This window comes from Clinocottus analis, unplaced genomic scaffold, assembly GCF_023055335.1.
Source record: "Clinocottus analis isolate CAN_PGR_092001 unplaced genomic scaffold, fCliAna1.0.p SCAF_4, whole genome shotgun sequence".
NCBI lineage: Eukaryota > Metazoa > Chordata > Actinopteri > Perciformes > Cottidae > Clinocottus > Clinocottus analis.
The window spans coordinates 2310524-2336106 of NW_027176153.1; the positions used below are offsets into that span (position 1 = coordinate 2310524).

A 25583-nucleotide genomic window follows, 5' to 3' on the forward strand; every position below is an offset into this window, starting at 1 on the left:
TACGCCCCTGAACGTCAGCATGAGGCGACCTGTTGAACTGCACTCGTTGGCAAGCTGTTGACAAACCTGTTTTTTTTTTATTGTTTAATGGAAAAGCTTTTGATGTCTAACCAGCTTAAAATATGTCCACTATGAGGGCAGTGATCAATGTGATGGGTGTGGTGGAGACATCAGCTATATAACACACGGTACAATGTAGTTTGTGACAATCCAGACTTTGGTTAGCTGCCGATAAAACCACAGAAAGCTCCAAACTGCTGAAGACATCGTCGACGGAGGAAAAAAAAAGTGAGTGTTTTCTTTTGTTCAAGAGGGAAACGTTTACTTTGTACAAAACAAAATATCCCTGAATTTTAGCACTAATTTGTTTCGACAACATCCACCTCACTGGATTTCTTTCAGGTTTCACGACTCACCTTTCTCTCTCCTGCTCGTTCCCTAACACCTTCTTCTGTATTTTATTTGTTCCCCATTTTCTATAGAGATCACGATGAACTCCAAGGTAATATATTATGTGTTTATCCCCAACACTGAAGAGCCTTTAGAATGAATATGAAAGACTGTGTGAGACGCCACAGTCAGTGAATAAACCAAGATGATGCATGTTTACTGTCTATTGTTGAACCTATTGTCCATCTTTAGTAAAATAAATAAATACAATTTAAGGAAGATGAGGAAGATTGCAGTGTACAATGAAAATTGAAAGTTGTTTAATGGTGGAGTAGGTCTCTCCAATATTTGTTCTACTTTGTCCTATCAGGAGCTCAATGATCTGGCTGTGTTTTTAAGACATTCCTTTGTTTGTGACATTCCTGGTTTCACTGGTACTCTCTTGGATAATAACTGATCAGGGTTTTTGTTCTGTGTGTCCTGCCAGGTGTTCAATGATCCCATCCACGGCACGATACTGTTACACCCTCTTCTGGTCAAAATCATAGACACGCCTCATTTCCAGAGACTGCGATACATCAAGCAGCTTGGAGGGTGTTACTTTGTCTACCCTGGAGCATCCCACAACCGCTTTGAACACTCGATCGGGTACGTCTGCTCTCATCAGACAGTTTTATGTGACAACTGTTCATACGTTTGCAGCAGGATACTTGAGTTTTGTGTTGTGTTGTATTCGGGGTAAAGGGTGGCGCACTTGGCAGGAAAGCTCGTGAAAGCTCTACAATCAAAGCAGACGGAACTCAACATCACTGAACGAGACGTCCTTTGTGTGCAGATCGCTGGTCTTTGCCATGACCTGGGTGAGTGACACACACGGCCTCACTATGACATCTCATGCATGAAGGCAGACGATAGAAATACATCCACATGTACACTTTGTTGAGCTGCAGCCAATCAGAGCAACAGCAGCAGATCATCCAGGTTCAATGCTTGAATGCTTTAGGTGTGATGATTACAGATATATCTGGAAAGGGCTCACACTTTCAGACAGTGACCAGTAAATATCTGAGATGTTATTTGTCATTGTCCCTTTGAGTCATCACTAAAAGGGGAAGTCAATTGGTTATGGCACCTCTCCAGCTACCAGTTCACACAATAAACTCTTGTTTATTTATCCATATCTAGGACATGGGCCTTTTTCCCATCTGTTTGAAACATTCATCCACAAAACCAGTCCGGAATGGAAGGTAAGAAACCTTAAAATAACCGTTCTAGTCTGGGTGAGAGTATCAGCGACCAGGAGAGTCTGGGGCAAACCCGAAAGGAAAAGAGAGACTCGTATTATATTTTAACAGATGGTCCTATCCGATACAAGTATACATACAGTTGTATACATCATGTATATTAGACGGCTTTCTCCAAAACGTCAATATTTATCCAATGAAATGACATGAAACATGATGATATCACAATAATAACATTGTTTGAATAAATGTCAACAATATCATCTAAATAATAAACTGTAGTAAAATGAACATGAGTAATACATCATTTTTCTAAATGAGTTTATTCAGATTTTTTATTATGAATTCACGGTGTGTGTTCACAAATCTGTGTCTTGCAGCATGAGACAGCCTCTAAGGAAATGTTTGACGACATGGTGGAACATAATGGCATTCAGGAGATTATGATGGAACATGAACTGGTGCTGCCCATTGACATGACGTTCATCAAAGAGATGATTAAAGGACTGGTACGTGTCCGTGTGGCTTGAGTGAAATCCGTCAGTATCGCCACGTTTGCTACAGCCGCCGATCTGATGCCGCCGTTGTTCTGTCATCTCCGCAGTCACCTGATGGCCTTCCACCTGTAGGCCGTCCAGACAAGCGCTTCCTCTATGATATCGTGGCCAACAAAAGAAATGGCATTGATGTGGACAAGTTTGACTACCTCGCCAGGTGGGGCTCGTTGAACTACAATGTATTATTCACCCCGAACAATTACAACGTTCTCATTACTCTATCAATGTGCAGCATTCACTTTGATTAGTTTAACGTAAAAACTTCTTCTTTTCATATTTCCTCGCTCTGTCTCTTCTCAGGGATGCCCACTACCTGGGCATCAAGGGCGGCTTTGACCATCTCCGCTTTATACAATTTGCCAGGGTTTGTCGTGTGGACACAATCCAGCAAATCTGCACAAGAGACAAGGTGAAGACTTTGCAGTTTCTCCTTTTTTAATCAGTTTTCGAACACCAAAACCATTTCAGGGTCCAACAATAAGGATTGCGAATAAGCTGTGTTATTACAAGGGAAGTCAGAATATGACATTTTTATATCACAATTGTTTTTTTACTGTTTTCACCATTATTAACTGGACAATTTCAAATAAGTCTTATGAACTAAAAGATGAATGATGAACTATTTCCCTTTTCTTAGTTTAAGTCATCCTTACTGGGTTTTTGCATAAAACACAATTTAAATAATTAGGAAATATACGCGTAAGTGTGTCTTCATTGATGAACTGACCGTGTTGTAAGCGGGATAATGCCCTTCGAGGTGTCCACGATATGGAATTACAAAAGGCATTTCCTGCTGAAAATGCATTGGAATGCTGAAAGCAGGAAGCTTGAAGCTGAAATATTTGAAACTACAGAAAAGCGAAAGTACATGCTGAAAAGTGTTGTAGCCAAAAAGCGTTGAACTGAACTGCTGGAAATCCTTGAAGTTGAAAAAGTTGGAAACAAGAAAATCCGTAGGCGATATGCCCTTAAAGAGCTGAACATTTTGATAGCTGAATGGTTTCTGTAGCTGAAAGAATGTAGGAGGAGAAGAAATTCAAAAAAGAAGTCAAATAAAGATTCGCCCAACAGCGATCCAACCAGTAATGGACTTTCTCTCAGCTCCATTATATGAATCGGCAACATCACACGCAGAAAATATTTCTACAGATGCGCAATATAAACATATGCTCTCCACAGGAAGTGGACAATCTGTACGACTTGTTCCACTTGAGATACCTTCTCCACAGAAGAGCCTACCAGCACAAAGTGAACAAAATCATTGAGTCAATGTGAGTAGCTACGTTTCCCACGTTGGTACTCTCATAACAACGTTCACCTTTTTCTGTTAATGCTTATTTTCATTTGCTTCATAATCCCCTCTTGCATGTTACGCAGCTAAATGTTTCAAAAAGTGATGATGTGATTTTTCAGGATCTTGGAGGCCTTTGAAAAAGCAGATGAGCACATCCAGATTAAAGTCTCGGAAACGGAGACGATACCTCTTCATGAAGTCATAAACAACATGGATGCCTACACCAAGCTGACAGGTAGAAACCGCTGTGAGCTGCGAGCTTGTGTTTTATCATGAAGATGAATTTATGATACTTCATCATAAGATTGCACCTTGAACTTTGACGCTGGTCTGGAAGGTACTTCTGTCTGAAGTTTCCATGTGTCAGCGTTTTCTCTCCAGGTTCTCTGGCTTCCTTTCACAGCCTAAAGACACGCAGCTTATTTTATTTGTTTATTTATTAGCCTTTATTGAACCAGGTCGGACGCATAGAGATACAATGACCTCTTTTCCAAGGGCACCCTGGCCAAGACCGCAGCATAAAAAAAGTTACAACAGTCACACGACACACAGAGATCAGATAACAGAAATAAAAACATTAAAATATAAAACAGGGCTAAGCTTAGGTTAATTGGACTGTAAATTGCGGGGAGGTGTGAAAATCTTTGGCGATTGGACTCCATCCTGAATTAGGATAAGCAAGGGGTAGTCGTGCTGGTGGTGGGGTTGAAGAAGGGAGTAGCTGTGAGCTCATGATGAATGATAAGCGGGACTGGATGCTCACTGGAGGAGCCTGGAGTGGAGGAGGGGTCGCATCGCTTTGAGCTGAAACGACCACTGACAGCAGCTGAGAAGACACCTTTTAAAAGTTTGACCACAACACTGTGATTGGCTTACGGAAACTTCTCCGACTCCGCACAGCATTTAATCCACTCACACGTTGGCACTTGTGAAGACTAAACAAAGACACGACTCTTTAAACTCCAGACTCTCTTCTTAAAGCCCTCTGCACTTCGCTTCAGCACGGAGATCCCAAAACTGGACCTTCTCTGCTTCGGTTGCTTCGGTATTATAGGACGCTTGAGTTTGGATCACATTGATGACCCTTTTCTTTGGTTTGTTCTAACTCTGCTGCAGATGATGTTTTTGGACAAATACTCAACTCTCCCAAGGTGGAGCTGGCCGAGGCTCAGAAGATTCTTAAGATGATCGTCCACCGACAGCACTACAAGTTTCTGGGTGAAACAAAGGTCACTGAGGTACGCACTAGTGTCATTGTGTGTCTGTATTACATTCAGGTCTGGACTGTTGTCCTTTCAAAGGAAAGGCCACTTGACCTTTGGTGCCAGAGCAGCAAATACATCAAATCAGAGTAACGAAGGCACACGTGTGGATCACAAATCCAATGAAAAAAATGCTTCAGCATGTTTCTGTCTTTGTGTGCACGCTGGGTTTTATCTGTGACTCCACAAAGAGTTCTATGCAAGAGGAGTTTTGTGATGATTGCTGTGTTGTTGTGGACAGAGAGCGAGAACCCAGAGATGAAGTTACATTTTTACATTTAACTTTCTTGTCCCTCCCGTCTCTCACCTTTTCTCCCTCTCTAAGGCCATGCAGAGTGAGATGATGAAAAAAAACGATGTAGAGGTGAGGTTTTTATAGTCTAAATACTTTAACTTTTCATCCTGTTTATTAAGATGTGATGTGTACGATATGAATGGGAAGAAACCTCACGGAGGGCAACAGCAGTTCGTGTTGTCAATGCAACAAGCATGTAGTCGTGATTTTGATCAGGGATCATGATACTTTGACAGCTGTGGAGGAGGAAGAGTTGGTGGTTCAATCCCCAGCTTTTCCTGTCCACATATCCATTGTGTACTGTGTCTATTGACATGTTAGCATGTAGTGTACATGTTATTTTAACCACGGCACATATTATTATGCTGGACGCTGTTTACATCTATAATAGACTGCTGCTATTAATCTTAATCACTTTATCTGGTCACCATCTCAAAGGTTTGTCTTTATTTACTCCTGTTAAGTTTTGTATAGTTTTTACTTTAGTACTAGTAATATCTACTTTAATATGTATGGTTTCTACTCTAATACTAGTAATATCTACTTTAATATGTATGGTTTCTACTCTAATACTAGTAATATCTACTTTAATATGTATGGTTTCTACTCTAATACTAGTAATATCTATTTTAATATGTATAGTTTCTACTCTAATACTAGTAATATCTATTTTAATATGTATAGTTTCTACTCTAATACTAGTCTTACCTATGGCTCAATTTAGGGGTGAGACAAACGTAAAGTGTGGACAAAGAGACGAGACAGTGTTTTTAAATGTAACTTAATCTGGATTAGCGTACGTCCACTGATTGTTGAGTTAGAATCAATTTAAAATCTCTCCCATTAATCACCTTTTCTCCCCAAGGCCATGAAAAGTCTTTGGAAAACGCAATTGGTGACAGCCTGTGAGGAAGCCGAACTGACAACCATCAAAGACGACTTTGACATTCACGTGAGTTTTAGTCGAATTCCTTTTACTTCATGTGTAGAGGACTTTGTAATTAAACTCACAGAGATGTCTGCGGAGGGTTTTTTCTCGAGAATCATTATACGGAAATCAATCGCCTTCAACAGTCACATATAATGTTCAGGTATTGAGCAGCGTACACTCCATCTTTACCCTTTTGCTTATGCCTGTTTGCTGGATCATGAATGGTTATTAAAGATGCGTTACGAAGCCTACAGATCCAGAGTTTATGAGTAAAACTTAACAACTTAATGCTTCATCCTCACTCTTCTGATGCAGTGTGGGAAAGTTCACTGCGTTCAAGAAGAGTGACAACGTTGCTTGGCTAATTTTCTGTAACCAGTGTAGCATTGAAGCATGGTGGAATTAGCTAGCTCGCTACTAGACCGCTGGTAGCTAGCTTGATGACTCCACCATGCTTCAATGCTACACTGGTTACAGAAAATTAGCCGAACGGCGGAAAAAAAGTCCAGCTGGGCCCAACAGTCCCTCCAGCCCACTCATCGATCCGCAGATGGACAAGCTAACTAGCTAACTAGCGAACTAGCTAACGAGTCAGCCATGCGTCTGGTCTCTCTCAGAACGACTAACAACATTTTCCTTTGTTCCAGTCAAATGTTCACTATTCTTTTTTTATGGGGAGCATGAAACGTAACAATAAAGACTTTAACCTTTAACATAATCATTTAATATTGTAATTTCACGTTGTCTTTAAATATCTTGGATATCATATTTAATTAGTGAGACGTTGCCTTCCTTCTCTGGCTTAAAATCATGCGTCTGTCTTCTGTCTCTTTTAGATCGTTAAAATGGATTATGGGATGAAAGAAAAGGATCCCATCATGAAGATGAGGTTCTACTCAAAGAGCGACCCGGAAACAGCAGTAACTCTCACCGTCGACGAGGTGAGAACTAAAGCAGTACTGTGTCTATTGACATGTTAGCATGTAGTGTACATGTTATTTTAACCACGGCACATATTATTATGCTGGACGCTGTTTACATCTATAATAGACTGCTGCTATTAATCTTAATCACTTTATCTGGTCACCATCTCAAAGGTTTGTCTTTATTTACTCCTGTTAAGTTTTGTATAGTTTTTACTTTAGTACTAGTAATATCTACTTTAATATGTATGGTTTCTACTCTAATACTAGTAATATCTACTTTAATATGTATGGTTTCTACTCTAATACTAGTAATATCTACTTTAATATGTATGGTTTCTACTCTAATACTAGTAATATCTATTTTAATATGTATAGTTTCTACTCTAATACTAGTAATATCTATTTTAATATGTATAGTTTCTACTCTAATACTAGTCTTACCTATGGCTCAATTTAGGGGTGAGACAAACGTAAAGTGTGGACAAAGAGACGAGACAGTGTTTTTAAATGTAACTTAATCTGGATTAGCGTACGTCCACTGATTGTTGAGTTAGAATCAATTTAAAATCTCTCCCATTAATCACCTTTTCTCCCCAAGGACATGAAAAGTCTTTGGAAAAAGCAATTGGTGACAGCCTGTGAGGAAGCCAAACTGACAACCATCAAAGACGACTTTGACATTCACGTGAGTTTTAGTCGAATTCCTTTTACTTCATGTGTAGAGGACTTTGTAATTAAACTCACAGAGATGTCTGCGGAGGGTTTTTTCTCGAGAATCATTATACGGAAATCAATCGCCTTCAACAGTCACATATAATGTTCAGGTATTGAGCAGCGTACACTCCATCTTTACCCTTTTGCTTATGCCTGTTTGCTGGATCATGAATGGTTATTAAAGATGCGTTACGAAGCCTAGAGATCCAGAGTTTATGAGTAAAACTTAACAACTTAATGCTTCATCCTCACTCTTCTGATGCAGTGTGGGAAAGTTCACTGCGTTCAAGAAGAGTGACAACGTTGCTTGGCTAATTTTCTGTAACCAGTGTAGCATTGAAGCATGGTGGAATTAGCTAGCTCGCTACTAGACCGCTGGTAGCTAGCTTGATGACTCCACCATGCTTCAATGCTACACTGGTTACAGAAAATTAGCCGAACGGCGGAAAAAAAGTCCAGCTGGGCCCAACAGTCCCTCCAGCCCACTCATCGATCCGCAGATGGACAAGCTAACTAGCTAACTAGCGAACTAGCTAACGAGTCAGCCATGCGTCTGGTCTCTCTCAGAACGACTAACAACATTTTCCTTTGTTCCAGTCAAATGTTCACTATTCTTTTTTTATGGGGAGCATGAAACGTAACAATAAAGACTTTAACCTTTAACATAATCATTTAATATTGTAATTTCACGTTGTCTTTAAATATCTTGGATATCATATTTAATTAGTGAGACGTTGCCTTCCTTCTCTGGCTTAAAATCATGCGTCTGTCTTCTGTCTCTTTTAGATCGTTAAAATGGATTATGGGATGAAAGAAAAGGATCCCATCATGAAGATGAGGTTCTACTCAAAGAGCGACCCGGAAACAGCAGTAACTCTCACCGTCGACGAGGTGAGAACTAAAGCAGTACTGTGTCTATTGACATGTTAGCATGTAGTGTACATGTTATTTTAACCACGGCACATATTATTATGCTGGACGCTGTTTACATCTATAATAGACTGCTGCTATTAATCTTAATCACTTTATCTGGTCACCATCTCAAAGGTTTGTCTTTATTTACTCCTGTTAAGTTTTGTATAGTTTTTACTTTAGTACTAGTAATATCTACTTTAATATGTATGGTTTCTACTCTAATACTAGTAATATCTACTTTAATATGTATGGTTTCTACTCTAATACTAGTAATATCTACTTTAATATGTATGGTTTCTACTCTAATACTAGTAATATCTATTTTAATATGTATAGTTTCTACTCTAATACTAGTAATATCTATTTTAATATGTATAGTTTCTACTCTAATACTAGTCTTACCTATGGCTCAATTTAGGGGTGAGACAAACGTAAAGTGTGGACAAAGAGACGAGACAGTGTTTTTAAATGTAACTTAATCTGGATTAGCGTACGTCCACTGATTGTTGAGTTAGAATCAATTTAAAATCTCTCCCATTAATCACCTTTTCTCCCCAAGGACATGAAAAGTCTTTGGAAAAAGCAATTGGTGACAGCCTGTGAGGAAGCCAAACTGACAACCATCAAAGACGACTTTGACATTCACGTGAGTTTTAGTCGAATTCCTTTTACTTCATGTGTAGAGGACTTTGTAATTAAACTCACAGAGATGTCTGCGGAGGGTTTTTTCTCGAGAATCATTATACGGAAATCAATCGCCTTCAACAGTCACATATAATGTTCAGGTATTGAGCAGCGTACACTCCATCTTTACCCTTTTGCTTATGCCTGTTTGCTGGATCATGAATGGTTATTAAAGATGCGTTACGAAGCCTAGAGATCCAGAGTTTATGAGTAAAACTTAACAACTTAATGCTTCATCCTCACTCTTCTGATGCAGTGTGGGAAAGTTCACTGCGTTCAAGAAGAGTGACAACGTTGCTTGGCTAATTTTCTGTAACCAGTGTAGCATTGAAGCATGGTGGAATTAGCTAGCTCGCTACTAGACCGCTGGTAGCTAGCTTGATGACTCCACCATGCTTCAATGCTACACTGGTTACAGAAAATTAGCCGAACGGCGGAAAAAAAGTCCAGCTGGGCCCAACAGTCCCTCCAGCCCACTCATCGATCCGCAGATGGACAAGCTAACTAGCTAACTAGCGAACTAGCTAACGAGTCAGCCATGCGTCTGGTCTCTCTCAGAACGACTAACAACATTTTCCTTTGTTCCAGTCAAATGTTCACTATTCTTTTTTTATGGGGAGCATGAAACGTAACAATAAAGACTTTAACCTTTAACATAATCATTTAATATTGTAATTTCACGTTGTCTTTAAATATCTTGGATATCATATTTAATTAGTGAGACGTTGCCTTCCTTCTCTGGCTTAAAATCATGCGTCTGTCTTCTGTCTCTTTTAGATCGTTAAAATGGATTATGGGATGAAAGAAAAGGATCCCATCATGAAGATGAGGTTCTACTCAAAGAGCGACCCGGAAACAGCAGTAACTCTCACCGTCGACGAGGTGAGAACTAAAGCAGTACTGTGTCTATTGACATGTTAGCATGTAGTGTACATGTTATTTTAACCACGGCACATATTATTATGCTGGACGCTGTTTACATCTATAATAGACTGCTGCTATTAATCTTAATCACTTTATCTGGTCACCATCTCAAAGGTTTGTCTTTATTTACTCCTGTTAAGTTTTGTATAGTTTTTACTTTAGTACTAGTAATATCTACTTTAATATGTATGGTTTCTACTCTAATACTAGTAATATCTACTTTAATATGTATGGTTTCTACTCTAATACTAGTAATATCTACTTTAATATGTATGGTTTCTACTCTAATACTAGTAATATCTATTTTAATATGTATAGTTTCTACTCTAATACTAGTAATATCTATTTTAATATGTATAGTTTCTACTCTAATACTAGTCTTACCTATGGCTCAATTTAGGGGTGAGACAAACGTAAAGTGTGGACAAAGAGACGAGACAGTGTTTTTAAATGTAACTTAATCTGGATTAGCGTACGTCCACTGATTGTTGAGTTAGAATCAATTTAAAATCTCTCCCATTAATCACCTTTTCTCCCCAAGGACATGAAAAGTCTTTGGAAAAAGCAATTGGTGACAGCCTGTGAGGAAGCCAAACTGACAACCATCAAAGACGACTTTGACATTCACGTGAGTTTTAGTCGAATTCCTTTTACTTCATGTGTAGAGGACTTTGTAATTAAACTCACAGAGATGTCTGCGGAGGGTTTTTTCTCGAGAATCATTATACGGAAATCAATCGCCTTCAACAGTCACATATAATGTTCAGGTATTGAGCAGCGTACACTCCATCTTTACCCTTTTGCTTATGCCTGTTTGCTGGATCATGAATGGTTATTAAAGATGCGTTACGAAGCCTAGAGATCCAGAGTTTATGAGTAAAACTTAACAACTTAATGCTTCATCCTCACTCTTCTGATGCAGTGTGGGAAAGTTCACTGCGTTCAAGAAGAGTGACAACGTTGCTTGGCTAATTTTCTGTAACCAGTGTAGCATTGAAGCATGGTGGAATTAGCTAGCTCGCTACTAGACCGCTGGTAGCTAGCTTGATGACTCCACCATGCTTCAATGCTACACTGGTTACAGAAAATTAGCCGAACGGCGGAAAAAAAGTCCAGCTGGGCCCAACAGTCCCTCCAGCCCACTCATCGATCCGCAGATGGACAAGCTAACTAGCTAACTAGCGAACTAGCTAACGAGTCAGCCATGCGTCTGGTCTCTCTCAGAACGACTAACAACATTTTCCTTTGTTCCAGTCAAATGTTCACTATTCTTTTTTTATGGGGAGCATGAAACGTAACAATAAAGACTTTAACCTTTAACATAATCATTTAATATTGTAATTTCACGTTGTCTTTAAATATCTTGGATATCATATTTAATTAGTGAGACGTTGCCTTCCTTCTCTGGCTTAAAATCATGCGTCTGTCTTCTGTCTCTTTTAGATCGTTAAAATGGATTATGGGATGAAAGAAAAGGATCCCATCATGAAGATGAGGTTCTACTCAAAGAGCGACCCGGAAACAGCAGTAACTCTCACCGTCGACGAGGTGAGAACTAAAGCAGTACTGTGTCTATTGACATGTTAGCATGTAGTGTACATGTTATTTTAACCACGGCACATATTATTATGCTGGACGCTGTTTACATCTATAATAGACTGCTGCTATTAATCTTAATCACTTTATCTGGTCACCATCTCAAAGGTTTGTCTTTATTTACTCCTGTTAAGTTTTGTATAGTTTTTACTTTAGTACTAGTAATATCTACTTTAATATGTATGGTTTCTACTCTAATACTAGTAATATCTACTTTAATATGTATGGTTTCTACTCTAATACTAGTAATATCTACTTTAATATGTATGGTTTCTACTCTAATACTAGTAATATCTATTTTAATATGTATAGTTTCTACTCTAATACTAGTAATATCTATTTTAATATGTATAGTTTCTACTCTAATACTAGTCTTACCTATGGCTCAATTTAGGGGTGAGACAAACGTAAAGTGTGGACAAAGAGACGAGACAGTGTTTTTAAATGTAACTTAATCTGGATTAGCGTACGTCCACTGATTGTTGAGTTAGAATCAATTTAAAATCTCTCCCATTAATCACCTTTTCTCCCCAAGGACATGAAAAGTCTTTGGAAAAAGCAATTGGTGACAGCCTGTGAGGAAGCCAAACTGACAACCATCAAAGACGACTTTGACATTCACGTGAGTTTTAGTCGAATTCCTTTTACTTCATGTGTAGAGGACTTTGTAATTAAACTCACAGAGATGTCTGCGGAGGGTTTTTTCTCGAGAATCATTATACGGAAATCAATCGCCTTCAACAGTCACATATAATGTTCAGGTATTGAGCAGCGTACACTCCATCTTTACCCTTTTGCTTATGCCTGTTTGCTGGATCATGAATGGTTATTAAAGATGCGTTACGAAGCCTAGAGATCCAGAGTTTATGAGTAAAACTTAACAACTTAATGCTTCATCCTCACTCTTCTGATGCAGTGTGGGAAAGTTCACTGCGTTCAAGAAGAGTGACAACGTTGCTTGGCTAATTTTCTGTAACCAGTGTAGCATTGAAGCATGGTGGAATTAGCTAGCTCGCTACTAGACCGCTGGTAGCTAGCTTGATGACTCCACCATGCTTCAATGCTACACTGGTTACAGAAAATTAGCCGAACGGCGGAAAAAAAGTCCAGCTGGGCCCAACAGTCCCTCCAGCCCACTCATCGATCCGCAGATGGACAAGCTAACTAGCTAACTAGCGAACTAGCTAACGAGTCAGCCATGCGTCTGGTCTCTCTCAGAACGACTAACAACATTTTCCTTTGTTCCAGTCAAATGTTCACTATTCTTTTTTTATGGGGAGCATGAAACGTAACAATAAAGACTTTAACCTTTAACATAATCATTTAATATTGTAATTTCACGTTGTCTTTAAATATCTTGGATATCATATTTAATTAGTGAGACGTTGCCTTCCTTCTCTGGCTTAAAATCATGCGTCTGTCTTCTGTCTCTTTTAGATCGTTAAAATGGATTATGGGATGAAAGAAAAGGATCCCATCATGAAGATGAGGTTCTACTCAAAGAGCGACCCGGAAACAGCAGTAACTCTCACCGTCGACGAGGTGAGAACTAAAGCAGTACTGTGTCTATTGACATGTTAGCATGTAGTGTACATGTTATTTTAACCACGGCACATATTATTATGCTGGACGCTGTTTACATCTATAATAGACTGCTGCTATTAATCTTAATCACTTTATCTGGTCACCATCTCAAAGGTTTGTCTTTATTTACTCCTGTTAAGTTTTGTATAGTTTTTACTTTAGTACTAGTAATATCTACTTTAATATGTATGGTTTCTACTCTAATACTAGTAATATCTACTTTAATATGTATGGTTTCTACTCTAATACTAGTAATATCTACTTTAATATGTATGGTTTCTACTCTAATACTAGTAATATCTATTTTAATATGTATAGTTTCTACTCTAATACTAGTAATATCTATTTTAATATGTATAGTTTCTACTCTAATACTAGTCTTACCTATGGCTCAATTTAGGGGTGAGACAAACGTAAAGTGTGGACAAAGAGACGAGACAGTGTTTTTAAATGTAACTTAATCTGGATTAGCGTACGTCCACTGATTGTTGAGTTAGAATCAATTTAAAATCTCTCCCATTAATCACCTTTTCTCCCCAAGGACATGAAAAGTCTTTGGAAAAAGCAATTGGTGACAGCCTGTGAGGAAGCCAAACTGACAACCATCAAAGACGACTTTGACATTCACGTGAGTTTTAGTCGAATTCCTTTTACTTCATGTGTAGAGGACTTTGTAATTAAACTCACAGAGATGTCTGCGGAGGGTTTTTTCTCGAGAATCATTATACGGAAATCAATCGCCTTCAACAGTCACATATAATGTTCAGGTATTGAGCAGCGTACACTCCATCTTTACCCTTTTGCTTATGCCTGTTTGCTGGATCATGAATGGTTATTAAAGATGCGTTACGAAGCCTAGAGATCCAGAGTTTATGAGTAAAACTTAACAACTTAATGCTTCATCCTCACTCTTCTGATGCAGTGTGGGAAAGTTCACTGCGTTCAAGAAGAGTGACAACGTTGCTTGGCTAATTTTCTGTAACCAGTGTAGCATTGAAGCATGGTGGAATTAGCTAGCTCGCTACTAGACCGCTGGTAGCTAGCTTGATGACTCCACCATGCTTCAATGCTACACTGGTTACAGAAAATTAGCCAAACGGCGGAAAAAAAGTCCAGCTGGGCCCAACAGTCCCTCCAGCCCACTCATCGATCCGCAGATGGACAAGCTAACTAGCTAACTAGCGAACTAGCTAACGAGTCAGCCATGCGTCTGGTCTCTCGCAGAACGAGTAACAACATTTTCCTTTGTTCCAGTCAAATGTTCACTATTCTTTTTTTATGGGGAGCATGAAACGTAACAATAAAGACTTTAACCTTTAACATAATCATTTAATATTGTAATTTCACGTTGTCTTTAAATATCTTGGATATCATATTTAATTAGTGAGACGTTGCCTTCCTTCTCTGGCTTAAAATCATGCGTCTGTCTTCTGTCTCTTTTAGATCGTTAAAATGGATTATGGGATGAAAGAAAATGATCCCATCATGAAGATGGGGTTCTACTCAAAGAGCGACCCGGAAACAGCAGTAACTCTCACCGTCGACGAGGTGAGAACTAAAGCAGTGACCGCAACTGTTTTAATGTTGATCTTTTCGTGGCTTGTGTGTATTTATTTATTCGTGTGATCATTCTCTCATGTTTGCCGCTCTCATTCTTGTCAGGCGTCCATGTTTACGCCAACATGCTTCTCTGAGCAGCTGATCAGGGTTTACTGGAAGAAGATTGATCAAACCAGTCAGAAGATTGATCAAATCAATCTGACAGAGGTTCGGAAGTGCGTGAGCCAGCTGTGCCGGGACAAACAATGGCCAAAAGCTGAGGTAATATTTAGGCTATGATGTAACGTACTGTCGAGGGTTCTGTGTATTATATGTTATGTTCACTCGGCACTGCTCTCGTTACTGATACTTATGTACTTTTGTCTTTATTTACAGTAGGAGACACAGTAAACCTAGCCGGAGCCACCAATGAAGCAGTTTTTGTCACACCGCGTTGAGGGTGGTCTTGTCTTGGGTTATTGTCTTGTCATTTCCTGTTTTATTTTGAAGACCTAACTCTCCTCCCGTCTCAGGTCACTTGCCCTTCCTCTTGAATCACCTGCCCATCATCCCTGATTCCTGATTGTGTCCACCTGTTGGCCATTACTCTCATGTGCTTATAGTCGGAGTCTCCCCTTTGTCCTGTGCCAAAGTGTTGGTCCTTGTCCGCACACATAAGCATTTATCCATAGTCAAGTTTGCCAAGAGCCTTTTTGCTACGTAAATTGTTTTCTGGCTTTTCCTTTGAGAGTGGGTTTTCATTTGTTGAAGTTTTTCTCGTTTAGCTTTGATTTGTGTTATTTTGTAATCAGTTTTCTTCCTCCCCTTTGGAGCGATTTTGTGTTTAATTAGTACTAGGTAGCTGTAGAGCCTCATGTTTAGGTGAGCCTTTTGTCCCGTTCAGTAGTTTTGGGTTTTCCCCTGGTTTTGATTTTTACTCTAGCTTTTGTTATCCTCCTTTCGGGAGCAATTTATGTTTTAGGATCTTCCATGTTTTTTTGCCCCTACTTTTACTGGAGAATTCCTTTTTTTTTTATCAAGCGTTTTTTCGTCAGCAAGCTATTATTGCCAGAACGTTGTCTTTGAGTGAGGTTTTCATAGCCCAATGGTTTTTCACTCTCCAAAGAGGTCCTGAAACAATAAACTGGGCTCGTACATTACATCCTCTGCATCGGAGTCCTCCTTCCAGTCCCAACCTGACAGTTTTGGAAAATGAAGATTAAAATTAACAAAAAAAGGAAAGCCAACCCTCACTGATCCTCATTCTGGTTGATTATTATTATGAAGCAACACTTACTGCTATATTTTATTAGAATTGTTTTTATTGTCATGTCTTTATTTTAGTTCTTAGTTTGTTCTTATATCAATTGGTTTTATTGTACCATTTTATAATCGGGGTTTATAACTTTGACCATTGTGTTGCTTTTGGTTGAGCTTTCTGTTTATATATTGGTTTGTCTGTGAACAAAAAAAACATGTAAAATCTGCTTTTAAAGGTGCTTTATTAATAAAGTCACTAGTATCTGATCATTACCCCATGTGCTCCTCATTGTTCCTTCCTCCATTTATAACACGTGGACTGATAATACTAATTAAGCGTGTAATCAGCTAATAATCAAATAAAACAAGCACACACGTCAGAAGCTTTCATGTTCCTGGTAAACTGCTGTCAGTCCCCGGGATTTGATCCCCGCACGTGGGTCCTGACATGCACGATGACGAGTCGCATGTCAGCCGGTTTAACTTGCTTGTGGCTCCGCCCTCCGCGTTGCCAGCCAATAAGGAGCGACTTACGTCAAGTAACCCTTTAACATCGAGTAAAACACCGGAAGTAAGTCGTTTTACTTGCGAAATAAAAGACTCGTTGGAGATGAAACGATGCACGCCGGATAGATTTGTGTCTGACTTGATTCCTTCTTGCTCTGACGTCATGAACACGTGGTCGAGGATGACCTCTCAGGCGCCTGCAGCTGCTCTCCACCGACTGCATTCACCCAACGCATGTCGTGTGGTTGATAGTGATACAACTTATTTAAATAACATGAATCAAAACAAGCAGCAAAGTGTTTCACAGGATGCAGATACATACACATTTCTACATCACTATATATATATTTATAGTCACATGAATAAATCAGAACGAGGTCTCCACACTATAACTGAAAAAATATGAAGATAAAATATAAAAATAAAATGTTTTGCAAAAGTCATGTTTTTTTTAATATTCATGTTGTTCATTCACGCTGAGTTTGAAATAATGAATATGCTTTTAGAAGAAGGCTCAAAATATAAGCAGCATACTGAAGAGAAATAAGAGTTTTAATCATGTTCCATTACAGGGTTAAAAGTACACAAGAAAAGAGGAGAAAAGTTCATCATGCACTTAAAAGTTCATCATGATTCTGCAAGTTTATACTTCTGCAAAGTTTTTATGTTTGATAAGTTCACACGCCTGCAAAGCTTAAACTTCTGCAATTTGCTAAACACAGCGCTAAGGTGTTAGACACTGTTATTTGAAGGGAGACACATTTCAGGAACTTGAGATGTACAATGAGGTTTTCAGACCAACATGCAGTGAAGGATGAGTTCCTGTTTCTGCTTTCATATGCTTAGAGAAAACCAGCACGTAGAGGGGCCTCACACAGGCCGGAGATACCGCCTTTGCTCTACAGACACATGTATATATATGCATATATATACATGTTTATTCTGTTAATCCAGCTATTGTCTCATTCATTTGTGTCATTCAAGGTTTACTGTATGCTTTTAAATCCTCATTGGTAGTTCAAATACTACATTTGATCACTTTTTACTGTTTACACACAGATTTCACACAATGTTTTGTCATGCACATTTAGTTAAAAGTCATGGAAGATTGGTTTAAAGTCATGGAAAAGTCATGGTGTATGAAGCCTGAATATATTACATTCACAGATAATAAAAAGATAAAGCAAAAAAAGAAGGATAAAACAATAATTAATAAATCAAACATACCGCGCTTACCGAGTTTTATTTTGAAAACAGTCACCGGAAGCGCGTGTCTGTGCCGGCTGCGCGCGACGCCCCCTCCCCCGGTGTGGAAACTAAACCCGGGCGTTTCTAGTCGCCGTGCGGTCGTCTCCGATCAGCTGCTGGGCTACTATCACTTCCGGTTACAATTCGGCGGGTTCCGAGTCCTCAAACTTCCGCCGAATCCAACATGGAGGGCAGGAAACGACCGTTGGAGGTTCTGACCCCCGAGGACGGCTTCAAAACGCCGGAGAAGAGAGCGCCGGAGCCCCGGCGGCCGCAGCCCCGGCGGCCGCAGCCCGGGCGGCCGGAGCCGGACCACACGCGATGGGGAGTGGAGCAGACGTGTCGGTACCTGCGGGAAGAAGGGCTCGCAGAATGGGAAGCCGCGTTCAGAGGTGGGTCTGGTTCCTGGGTTGGAACGAGTAAGAAAGACCGGTGGAGAGGTTACTTCATTCATTTATTATTTTAAAAGCACGATGTTTACCAAAGATTATTGGATAGGATAGAATAATAAGAAATTACAAACAATAAAAGTAGTATAAGAAAAATGCACAGTACAAAAAAAAATATTTAATAAGAAAAATGTGAAAAAATTCACAATTTCCTTTCTTAGAATATTAAGAAAAATGCACAATAAACTGTGCACAAAAATTGGAATATACTAATATTAAACTAAGAAAGCAAACAAAACAATAATGCAACAATGCAATATGATTTATTATTAAGTGTTATTGCAGCTGGCAGGATGGATAGAATGATGGATAGAATGATGGATGGATGCTGTGACCTTAATGAACATGAGTCACTTTGCTCTTCTCGTCCAGCACAAAAGATCACCGGCGTCGGGCTGCAGTACCTCAGAGACGCCGACCTGGAGAAGATGGGCTTGCAGTAAGTGCCCGACCCAGTCCCCATGACACCTGGAGCCCTGGTCCCTTAGGGGCCACACCTGGAACCCTGAGGGGCCAAAGGGACTCCTCTTAATGCTCTAATGTTCTCTGTCTCCCCTTCATTCATTATTTTATTTTTTGTTATGTCCAGGTGCCTCGGTGACCGTCTGCGAGTCCAGCACAGCCTCGGGAAGCTGTGGCAGAGGGAGGCGGAGTCTAACAAGGTAACGGCTGCACCTCAAGGCCACAGGGAGGAGGGGGAGGAACCCGTGGGATGAACCACAGAGGAAGGGTTTGGTTCCCACACCTTAAAACAAACTGGGAAGACTGTGAGAAATGCAGACGGACCAGTTTTGTTTTTTCCATCATGTGTTCGTCGTGTGTTCTCTGCCAGGTGTTCAACGACCCCATCCACGGCCACGTGGAGCTGCACCCTCTGCTGGTGCGGATCATCGACACGCCTCAGTTCCAGAGGCTGCGGCGCATCAAGCAGCTGGGCGGGGCGTACCTCGTGTTCCCCGGCGCGTCCCACAACCGCTTCGAACACAGCATCGGGTACGTCCCCGCCTACCGAGCGCTGTTCACGGGCAAGCAGAACATAATTATTATATAGTACAAGTTTACTAGTGTTCCAGTGAGGACGCTTGGTCTTTTATTCTTATTCTTTTGGAGATAAAGCTTCTAAATTCACTGAGAGATGCGTTTACTGACTTGTTGGAAGTCTTTTCTCAGCTCTTTCCTGCAGCACTTCATTTGAAAGTGGTTGACATTGTGCTTTTGTTTTTTTCAATGGTTTAGTTGCACAACTTCATTGTGACATCCAGCCACAGCAGAGCAACCACTGGACGGTGTGGGGGAGGGCAATATTCTCTACAAAAAGCTGATGTGATACAACATTAATTTGATGAATATTATTTTATTGTCCGTCTTTTTTATGGGGAATTATCTCATTGTAAGAATAAAAAACAAACAAAAAAAGCTCTGTAATGCACAGAAAATAGATTCCCAAACATTGCTGATGTTGCGTCCCTGGTTGCTGACGTTGCGTCCCTGGTTGCTGCAGGGTGGGCTACCTGGCGGGCCGGCTGGTTAAGGCTCTGGACGAGCGGCAGCCGGAGCTCCTCATCTCCCACAGAGACGTCCTCTGTGTGCAGATCGCCGGACTCTGCCACGACCTAGGTGAGTTCTAGCCCTGGTCTAGCACTGGTCTAACACTGGTCTAGCACTGGTCTAACCCTGGTCTAGTCTTGGTCTAACCCTGGTCCCTGCTCTAACCCTGGTCTAACCCTTCCCCTGGTCTAGCCCTGGTCTAACCCTTCCCCCTGGTCTAACCCTGGTCTAGCCCTGGTCTAACCCTTCCCCCTGGTCTAGCCCTGGTCTAACCCTTCCCCCTGGTCTAGCCCTGGTCTAGCCCTGGTCTAACCCTGGTCTAACCCTTCCCCCTGGTCTAGCCCTGCTCTAGCCCTGGTCTAACCCTTCCCCCTGGTCTAGCCCTGGTCTAGCCCTGGTCTGACCCTTCCCCCTGGTCTAACCCTTCCCCCTGGTCTAGCCCTTCCCCCTGGTCTAGCCCTGGTCTGACCCTTCCCCCTGGTCTAACCCTTCCCCCTGGTCTAACCCTGCTCTAACCCTTCCCCCTGGTCTAGCCCTGGTCTAACCCTGCTCTTTCCCTGGTCTAACCCTTCCCCCTGGTCTAGCCCTGCTCTAGCCCTGGTCTAACCCTTCCCCCTGGTCTAGCCCTGGTCTAGCCCTGGTCTGACCCTTCCCCCTGGTCTAACCCTTCCCCCTGGTCTAACCCTTCCCCCTGGTCTAGCCCTTCCCCCTGGTCTAGCCCTGGTCTGACCCTTCCCCCTGGTCTAACCCTTCCCCCTGGTCTAACCCTGCTCTAACCCTTCCCCCTGGTCTAGCCCTGGTCTAGCCCTGGTCTAGCCCTGGTCTAGCCCTGGTCTGACCCTGCTCTTTCCCTCTGCAGGACACGGGCCCTTCTCCCACATGTTTGACAATATGTTCATCCCCAAAGCGCGTCCAGGAATCATCTGGAAGGTAAAAGAAACAATGTGATGATTCATTTTGTCCTTTTTTAACATTTGCAATTAAGAGTCAAACTAAAAACTCTTCTCCTCGTCCCCGACCAGGAGGTCACCGTAGTCGCTCCACTTTCATTATTACTTCAATTGCTTTTTGTTGCGCCGTGAAGACGCAGCAATAAACACACTCCTGCTTCGCCAGAGGCTTTTTAAATGAGTTTATGTTTAGTCATGAGATGTCACTGATAAGAAGCCCGTGTTATCAGCTCGGACCCACGACCGCCGGATAAGACGAGCATTAACATCGACGCCGCGTGTTTCAGCCGAGATAAGCACTTTCTGTGTGAGTCATGAGGCATCGGGCTTTCGTTTTCAAATGAAAAAACATGGCCGCCCGTTGCTGAAGCCTGTGTGTGTGTGTGTGTGTCTGTGTTGCAGCACGAGAAGGCCTCCCTCGACATGTTCGACTACCTGGTGGCCGACAACCAGCTGAAGCCGGTGATGGAGCAGCACGGCCTGGTGCTGCCCGAGGACCTGGACTTCATCAAGGAGCAGATCGCCGGCCCGGAGGACTTGGAGGCGGCTCGGTGCCGGCAGGTACCGAACATCCGACCGGAGAGCCCGTTCTCTTAACGTTTACATTTACGTCTCGCATACTTTACTGTGTTGATGCTGGTTGTCCTCGCGCACGCTCGTGTGTCTAACCACTGAGATTCGCAGGCTTCAGTCCTCCTCCGTCTTCCCCGCAGTGGCCGTACAGAGGCCGCCCCGAAGACAAGTCCTTCCTCTACGAGATCGTGGCCAACAAGAGAAGCGGCATCGACGTGGACAAGTGGGACTACTTCGCCAGGTGCCCCCCCCCCACTGCCTCCTCCTTTACATCCCACAAGATCACACACTGAATATTCCTCTGGATCGGTTTAGTCTGCAGGGTTTTTACGGTCATGGAAAACCTGGAAAAGTCATGGAATTTAAACTGATTCATTAAAAAAAATCCTTTGAAGATGTTTTATATTCATGTGTTCATGACGTTCATTTACGCTAAGTTTGAAATAATGAATCTGCTTTTAAAAGAAAGAGGCTCAAAATATCAGCAGCATACATACAGGCATCTATATAAATGTTTATTCTTTTAATCAAACTATTGTCTCTCATTCATTTGAGTCATTTAAGGTTTACTGTATGCTTTGAATCCTCATTGTTAGTTTAAATACTACATTTTATCACTTTTTACTGTTCACACACATTTCACACAGTGTTTGATTATGAACATTTGGTAAAAGGTCATAGAAATTTGGCAAAAAGTCCAGGAAATTTGGGTAAAAGTCATGAACATTTGGTTGATAGTCATGGAAATTTGGTAAAGTTATGGAGCTCTATTGGTCCAAATGTGCTTATGAACCCGTTTCCCTTCTACTGTCTCCCCCCTCCAGGGACTGCTACCACCTGAACATCCAAAACAACTTTGACTATCGCCGCTTCCTGAAGTTTGCCCGAGTGTGTGAGGTGGACGGGCAGAAGCACATCTGCACAAGAGACAAGGTGCGGACTCTGCGATGCGCTTTTATCTCTCAGAAAACCCATCGACGAGCTTACGGCCCACTTTTAGTGATCCCCGCGCCATGACTTGCAGGCTCGGTCTGTTTGTGAAGTGAGCCTCTTATTTGCATGGAAATTTGCATGTCTGTTTGATGACATCACTTGCAGCACCAGCTATAGTTGTTGGATGAGGGGGGGGGGGGGGGGGAGACATCGGTGATCAGAGGCCTTTCCTTTTTGCTGGAATATAGTTCCTTATCAAAGTCCCAGAAGTAAACGCTTATCTCCTTTCGGGAGCGTCCCCAAACAAATAAAGCATGAATGGTTGTGTGTCGACGTGTCACCGCTGTAACTCTCTGCCCAGGAGGTGAACAACCTGTACGACATGTTCCACATGAGGAACTGCCTGCACAGGAGAGCCTACCAGCACAAAGTGAGCAACATCATAGAGACCATGTGAGTGGCGCGTCGCTGCTGTTGTCTTTGCTTCACCATTCTCCCTCTGGCTTTTGTCATGCAGCTCCCAAAATATAATGATGTTTTTAAAAAAAGTGATGACGTGATTTTAAAAACAAACAATTGTTTCAGGATCACGGAGGCCTTTTTAAAAGCAGACAAGCACTTTGAGGTCGAGGGCTCAGGAGGGAAGATGTTCACGCTCTCCACTGCCATCGACGACATGGAGGCCTACAGCAAGCTGACAGGTCTGTGGAGGCTGAGAGCTACGAGCTACGTGCTACAAGCTACGAGCTACGTGTTACGTTTTACAATCCTCGTGCTACGAGTTACAATCTACAAGCTACACGCTACGTGTTACGATCTACATGTTACGATCTACAATCTTCGCGCTATAAGCTACGAGTTACGATCCACAAGCTACACGCTACGTGTTACGAGTTACATGTTACGAGCTACACGCTACATGTTACGATCTACAATCTTCGCGCTATGAGCTATGTGTTACGCGCTACGATCTTCAAGCTCCAAGCTACATGCTACAAGCTATGTGCTACAAGCTACGTGTAACTAGCCATGAGCTTTGTGCTACGAGCCGCAAGCTATGTGCTAAATGCTATGAGCTACGTGCTACAATCTACAAGCATGTGCTTCCAGCTACGCACGTGAACCGCAAATAAATGTGCAACTACAATTATTAATAATTTGTGTCACTCTTGACCTGCTAACAGTCATTTTAATGCACAAACTGCTTTAATCCCTGTTTGAAACTCTAGTTAGATAAAAAATAAGACTCCTGTGTGTATTTCTGCATATTCTGTGTGACTGGTTCTGTTCCTTCTGGTGTTTGTGTTTTCTTAGACAACGTGTTTGAACAGATCCTGAACTCCTCCTCTCCGGCCCTAAAGGACTCGAGGGAGATCCTGAACAACGTCGTGTGTCGGCGCCTCTACAAGTGTCTCGGACAAACGCAGGCGCAGGAGCCCGTGAGCGCCACCCGGGTGCGTGCTCGCGTCTCTGCGTCCGTCTCCCACAGTTGTCGTTTGTGGTTCTTTTGTGCGTCGACGACTTTCATTGTTTGTTAATGGCTCATATTTGGAAACCACCTTTTGTATTTATTGGTTAGAAATATTGGGGGAAAATACACTATTTGTGTGTATATATATGTGTGTGTGTGTGTGTGTGTGTGTGTGTGTGTGTGTATATCTATCTATCTATCTCTATACATATATCTAGATATATCTAGATATATATATCTATATCCATCATTCCTTGTTATGATGCTGTGGTAGAAATGGTGACCTCGCCTGTGGAGATGAACTAATGACCTCACCTGTGGAGATGAACTAATGACCTCACCTGTTGACGCCTCCTCGTCTGTCTCTCTCTCCCTGCAGGAGGAGATTCTGCGCTGGGAAGCCGCTCTGGCTCGCTCTGTCCCACAGAGCAGCTCTCAGGACGTCCGTCTGCAGCCGGAGGACTTCTTAGTCAGCGTGAGTCGTGTTTTCATCCGGATGCTTTTTCAGACGCCGACGCGGTCCAGCGGCTCTTGGAAGACGTGGAAGACTTTTATACTGAAGTTTTGTTCTGGGCGCCTCGCCCCCCCTGCAGGTCATCTGCATGGACTACGGGATGAAGGACAAGAACCCCATCAACAACGTGCACTTCTACTGCAAAGACGACCCAAACAAAGCCGTCCAGATCCGCAAGAACCAGGTCAGACCTGAACCAAGGACCTGTCTGTCTCTCTGTCTCTCTCTCTCTCTAAACCCCTCTGTGAACCTGAATCTGTCTTTGTGTGTTTTTGTCTTCGTGGGTTTCTTCCTTCTCGCCAGGTGTCTAAACTTCTGCCCGAGAAGTTTGCGGAGCAGCTGATCCGAGTTTGCTGCAAGAAGGCCGATGAGCGGAGCCTGGAGGCCGCCAAGAAGCACTTCGTCAAGTGGTGCATGGACGAGAACTTCTCCAAGCCGCAGGTGAGCTCCACCTGCCGATGCAATGTAGCTATATTTATATATGATACATTTGATATTATACATTTGATATATTCATATATTATACATTTATATGTATATTTTTTTTATTTTATTCATGAATATATTATACATTTATATTCATTTTATTTTTATATATTTATACATTTTATATACATGTATATTATGCATAGAGATAGATAGATTAAAAAAAGGTAAGCAAGAATTAAGGATGAAGATGTAACAGGAAATCAGAGGAATTCAAACAGATTTTATGACAGATTTATTCATCAAACATTTACATTAACTGCGTCTCATCAGGACGTTCAGATCAGGGAATAAAGCGTGAGATTGAATTCTCTCCAGAGCTCTGAGCCGGTGGACGAGGACGAGAGACTCTTTCTCCCATTCCAACCTTTTTTCATTCCTCTCGTCTGTTGTTTTCCGTCTTTCTTCCCACGCAGGACGGAGACATAATAGCGCCGGAGCTGACTCCTCTGAAGGCCAGCTGGGCCAACGAGGAGGCCCAGGGGGGGCGGGCAGTGAGCCACGCTAACACTGATGCTAACGCTAACGCTAACGGGGAGAAAAAAGCCCGAACTCAGCTTTTTAAAAGCTGAGTGAGCGTCTCGCATCCTGGTGGACGACCACGTGGGCTGGAGGGGAAATTGTATTTTTCTACGAGTTGCTGGCGAGCAAAGCAAAGATTATTATATATTTTTGCACCAAGAGAAAAATATGTACTGTGCCATATGTATTCAGGACCTTTTTCTCTCAGGGCTTTTACACTCTTTCTTCTTATTACATACAAATCCTTTTGTTTTAGTTTCATCCTTT

At 41.8% G+C, this 25583-nt stretch overlaps 3 protein-coding genes across 3 annotated transcripts in view; all 3 read left to right on the forward strand.

Annotated features, from left to right (window-relative positions):
• Positions 1–486: 486 nt before the first annotated feature.
• On the forward strand, positions 487–5126 carry LOC137800549 (deoxynucleoside triphosphate triphosphohydrolase SAMHD1-like). The gene is made up of 11 exons (XM_068597788.1): positions 487–502; positions 878–1038; positions 1135–1250; positions 1576–1637; positions 2015–2143; positions 2239–2348; positions 2492–2600; positions 3371–3462; positions 3605–3720; positions 4602–4723; positions 5073–5126. The coding sequence occupies exons 1-11, from the start codon at positions 491–493 to the stop codon at positions 5124–5126; spliced, it is 1083 nt and encodes a 360-aa protein (XP_068453889.1). The 5' UTR covers positions 487–490.
• A 1667-nt stretch (positions 5127–6793) lies between these two features.
• On the forward strand, positions 6794–16356 carry LOC137800285 (uncharacterized). The gene is made up of 13 exons (XM_068597417.1): positions 6794–6914; positions 7498–7584; positions 8400–8504; positions 9088–9174; positions 9990–10094; positions 10678–10764; positions 11580–11684; positions 12268–12354; positions 13170–13274; positions 13858–13944; positions 14760–14864; positions 14979–15137; positions 15252–16356. Exons 1-13 carry the CDS (start codon positions 6819–6821, stop codon positions 15252–15254), a joined length of 1218 nt encoding a protein of 405 aa, XP_068453518.1. The 5' UTR covers positions 6794–6818; the 3' UTR covers positions 15255–16356.
• A 1610-nt stretch (positions 16357–17966) lies between these two features.
• LOC137800123 (deoxynucleoside triphosphate triphosphohydrolase SAMHD1-like) overlaps positions 17967–25583 on the forward strand; it is an 8026-nt gene continuing 409 nt past the window's right edge. Inside the window, exons 1-16 of the mRNA XM_068597155.1 lie at positions 17967–18262; positions 18692–18758; positions 18909–18981; positions 19152–19312; positions 19821–19936; positions 20727–20797; positions 21220–21378; positions 21531–21631; positions 22215–22323; positions 22685–22776; positions 22909–23024; positions 23638–23777; positions 24174–24269; positions 24388–24492; positions 24612–24749; positions 25211–25583. The exon at positions 25211–25583 is cut by the window's right edge and continues 409 nt beyond it. Of these exons, the coding sequence (XP_068453256.1) occupies positions 18055–18262; positions 18692–18758; positions 18909–18981; positions 19152–19312; positions 19821–19936; positions 20727–20797; positions 21220–21378; positions 21531–21631; positions 22215–22323; positions 22685–22776; positions 22909–23024; positions 23638–23777; positions 24174–24269; positions 24388–24492; positions 24612–24749; positions 25211–25366 (1908 nt within the window). The 5' untranslated portion in view covers positions 17967–18054 and the 3' untranslated portion in view covers positions 25367–25583. The remainder of the gene's footprint in view (positions 18263–18691; positions 18759–18908; positions 18982–19151; positions 19313–19820; positions 19937–20726; positions 20798–21219; positions 21379–21530; positions 21632–22214; positions 22324–22684; positions 22777–22908; positions 23025–23637; positions 23778–24173; positions 24270–24387; positions 24493–24611; positions 24750–25210) is intronic.